The sequence below is a fragment of the Gigantopelta aegis genome, chromosome 15 (genome assembly GCF_016097555.1).
Source record: "Gigantopelta aegis isolate Gae_Host chromosome 15, Gae_host_genome, whole genome shotgun sequence".
In the NCBI taxonomy this organism is placed as follows: Eukaryota; Metazoa; Mollusca; class Gastropoda; order Neomphalida; family Peltospiridae; genus Gigantopelta; species Gigantopelta aegis.
In genome coordinates, this window is record NC_054713.1 from 22,165,342 (window position 1) to 22,169,443 (window position 4,102).

General features: G+C 35.9%; 1 protein-coding gene across 3 annotated transcripts in view; it reads left to right on the forward strand.

Annotated features, from left to right (window-relative positions):
* The first annotated feature begins 445 nt into the window (after positions 1-445).
* LOC121390766 overlaps positions 446-4,102 on the forward strand; it is a 27,319-nt gene continuing 23,662 nt past the window's right edge. For 2 of the 3 annotated variants that reach the window (XM_041522672.1, XM_041522673.1), the window contains exons 1-3: positions 446-586; positions 1,274-1,355; positions 3,530-3,581. In XM_041522672.1, the coding sequence (XP_041378606.1) occupies positions 1,298-1,355; positions 3,530-3,581 (110 nt within the window). In that variant the 5' untranslated portion in view covers positions 446-586; positions 1,274-1,297. The remainder of the gene's footprint in view (positions 587-1,273; positions 1,356-3,529; positions 3,582-4,102) is intronic. The other variant, XM_041522674.1, reaches the window with a different exon arrangement.

Sequence of the window (4,102 nt, forward strand, 5' to 3'; positions counted from 1 at the left end):
TATTAATGTATGCCTGTTTTGCCTTTGTTATTGTTTCTTGTATACTGCTGATAAAATTTAGAATTATTATTGTTTTAAAACTATTTGTATATTTACGTGTATATATGTTTGTATGAAATATACAAATAAAAATAAAGAATTAAAAAAATCTAAATTTATTCCAAATTTCGCCCTGAGAGCGCTGTAGAGTATCGTTTTGCAATAAAAGTGCCGAATTGCAGACACAATATATGAGCTGTATTCAGCAGTGCATATTAAGTGGTATCAGGAGTATGCGTGTTTATGACATATTACGAAATGTATCTGCAATATGTAATAGAGTAAATGCGTACTTATGATGAAAAAAATATTCATGCTCACGCATTTTATGGTTTATGGCCTACCACATGCATATTAGTGAAATTATTCATACGTTGCATCGTATGCATATTTATGATTTAGGAAATGTACTCACGGACGCACATGCTTATACAGAATAAGAACTACTAACTATTTAGCACTTCAGTGTTCATGTGCGAACTCCATCCAGGTTTCTAAAGCTATTCTGAATATATTCACATTTTTAACTGTGACGAATTACATTCAGGTTTGTAAATAGTTATTGAATTTCATTTAGGCTTGCAAAGCAATGTTCAATTGAATTAAAAAACAACAATCAAACGAAAAATATACTGAATTTCATTTAGGATTGTAAAACTAGGTTTTAATTGTTTTCCGATAAACCCTGGTCTATAGACATAAATGAATTGCATGCCCATCGGATATAAGCTCGTTTTGTTTTAAAAGTTTGTTTTAGTTTTGTGTGTATCTCTGTCTGTCTGTCTGTCTGTCTGTCTCTCTCTCTCTCTCTCTCTCTCTCTCTCTCTCTCTCTCTCTCTCTCTCTCTCCATCTTTCCATCTATATACCTCTCCACTCATCATCTCTCCACTCGTCTATCTCTCCATTTATCTATCACTTTATCTATCTATCTATCTATCTATCTATCTATCTATCTATCTGTCTATCTATCTATCTTATCTATCTATCTACTATCTATCTTATCCGTCCGTCCGTCTGTCCATCCATCCATCTATCTGTTTGTCTGACCCTGTTCAGACAGTGTCAAACAGTAGTGAGTACGAAACATTCAGGTTCCAAACAGATCTGGTACGAACCATCCTGTAACCCTATATATGCGTTTATTTATTGTGCATTTCCATTGTTAATTGGTTTGCACTGCTAATTGTGTTTAGAACAAACGCCTTGTTGATCGCATCTCTTGTTATATTTTAGAATACCAGTTTTCTCTGAAGCAGAATGGGACCTGTTGTTATCGCTGTTGCGCTGACCGTCTTTCTAGGGCAGGCATTTTGTGGTTGGTAAATATATATATATATATATATATAATACAGAACCACATACCAGTTGTTTCCCCATGTTGTTTATTGCACGAGTTTATAGAGAACAAGATTATTATACCACGAGACGTCTTGACGGTCGAGTGGTATAAATCTTGCGCACAATGAACTGGGAAACAACTGTTATGTGGTTCTGTAGTTAGTACATACCACGTGTGTACATTGTAATTAACACATTTCCTTATTAAATAACACAAAATACTTCGTCTGGAAAGTTAGTTAAATTTTTTGGAATTGACAAAACGCTGAGCGACATGGCAAGAAACATAACGTCATTCTAGTGAAGACGAAACTACATATGTTGCATACATACTAACGGAAAAAGTAACTGTGTATCATTAACAGTGGTACATGGTTTTTTTAGTTTAAAAAATAACAACATGATGTTTGTAATCCGTGTTATAAATGTTTACTTATTGAGAATTCAACTTCAAAACCCATACATTTTAACACAAGGCACTGTGGCACGGCCTAAAAAGGGGTGGTATGAAATGTTAATTCACAGAGTCAGTATCGTGTGTGACCACCATTAGTGTTGATACAGGCTTGGCAACGGCGACGCATAGACAACACCAGACAGTTTTAAAAGGGATTGTGGGGTGTTGTTTCATATCTGAATCCAAGCTTGCCCCAAGTGGGTGAGCGTTATCGGCTGAAACTCTTCACGACGTAAACGTCGTTCCATTTCATCCCAGACAGGTTCAATGGGTGACAGATCTGGAGAAACAGGCGGCCAGAGTAGAACAGCAATGTTCTGTTGTCTTAAAAAGTGTTACAACACGTACAATGTGTGGGCGGGCATTGTCCTGCTGCAACAATATGTTATGCCCCTGCGCTTGAACAAAGGGTAGAACGTGAGGTGGAATGGTGTCATCCCGGTAGCATATACCTGTAAAATTGCCACTAACAATGACACGTTGTGTCCGTCCATGAGATGTGATGTCACCCCAAACCATCACACTTCTGCCTCCAAACTGCTGACGTTGAATAACACAAGCGTTGACAAAACGTTCCCCATTGACGTCTGTATACCCTTGCACGACTGTCAAGGCTGTCCAGGTGAAACCTGGACTCGTCTGTGAACAGTATAAGCCTACCGTCCCAGTCTTGTCGTCTGAACGTTAGATGTTGGCGACATCACGTTAAGCGTGCCTGTCGATGACGTGGAAGTAAAACTGGTCGTCGGGGCTGGATGTTGTTCTCGCGCAACCGATTCCGTACGGTCCTGGTACTAATTGGTCTTAACCCAGAATGGTCCGAGCTGTTACTCTGGCATTTTGGAACCGATTTCGCGGATGCACCAGCCGGATATGGTTATCTTGTTGACGTGACGTCATACGTGGGCGACCGGCCCGTGGCAAGTCCTGAGTGTTGCCCTGTTGTTGATAACGTCTCAATAAAGAGATCATCATGTTTCGGTGTTCACCAAAATGTCGAGCAACTTCGTTTTGCGCCATTCCTGTTTGCAGCATACTCACGGCGCGAAGACGTTGGTTTTCGAAAAGCCGTGGCATGACGCCACCTTCGTATTCTGTTAAACAAAAGTGCTTTTCTGAGTAGTAAATGGTTAAACAACCATTGTTTGTTTTTCACTTTCAAAACAACGTGTGTCAGTATCATAAAGCTCAAAAGCACGCATAACACAAAAATGTGTACCCTACATGAAATGCACGCGCGACAGGTAAATCATGACCAAACCATGATTTTTTTTCTGTAATTTCAGAACGTGTAATTTTATGACGCTTTATTTTATTTTATTTTTCCTTAGTATATATATATATATATATATATATATATATATATATATATATATATATATATATATATATATATATATATATATATATATATATATATGTGTATATATGTGTGTGTGTGTGTGTGTGTGTGTGTGTGTGTGTGTGTGTGTGTTTGTATGTATGTGCGTTTGTATGTGCGTATATATGTATGTATGTATGAATGAATGTATGTATTGATGTATGTATTGATGCATGCATACATGCATGTATGATAATATGTATGTGTATATATGATTGTGTATATGTTTATGTGTGTTTGATTGCTTTTTTGTTTGTGTATTTGTTTTGTTATTTATTTATTTATTTGTTTGTTTACAAATTGCCTATACCAGAAGATGTAGCCCCGACAGAAGATAAGAGAACTGACAAGGGGATCAGTGGAGAGTAAGTGCACAATGATGCTGATGACGATGATGGTAATAATGATGTTGTTGATGATGGTGATGATGATAATGATGATGTTAATAATACAAATAATAATTATATTTATTTTATTAATTTTATTTATTTATTTATTTATTTATTTATTTATATTTAATACAATTCCCATTCACCCCCCCATTTTTACACTCATTGGCGGAGTAATGATTATAAGTGCATTATCATATTTGCAAGGCTTATAATTTGTTATTAATTATTATTATTATTATTATTATTATTATTATTAGTAGTAGTAGTAGTAGTAGTAGTAGTAATAATAGTAGTAGTAATAATTATCATCATCGCCGCCATCATCATCATCACCACCATCATCACCATCATCATCATCACCACTATCATCATCATTATCATCATCATCATCATCATCAAAACCCCAACCCAAAGCAAAAAAACAAACAAACCCAAACAACCAAAAACAAAATCAGTGTAAATAAAAATCAAATTACATTGTTTAAATCTTGTTT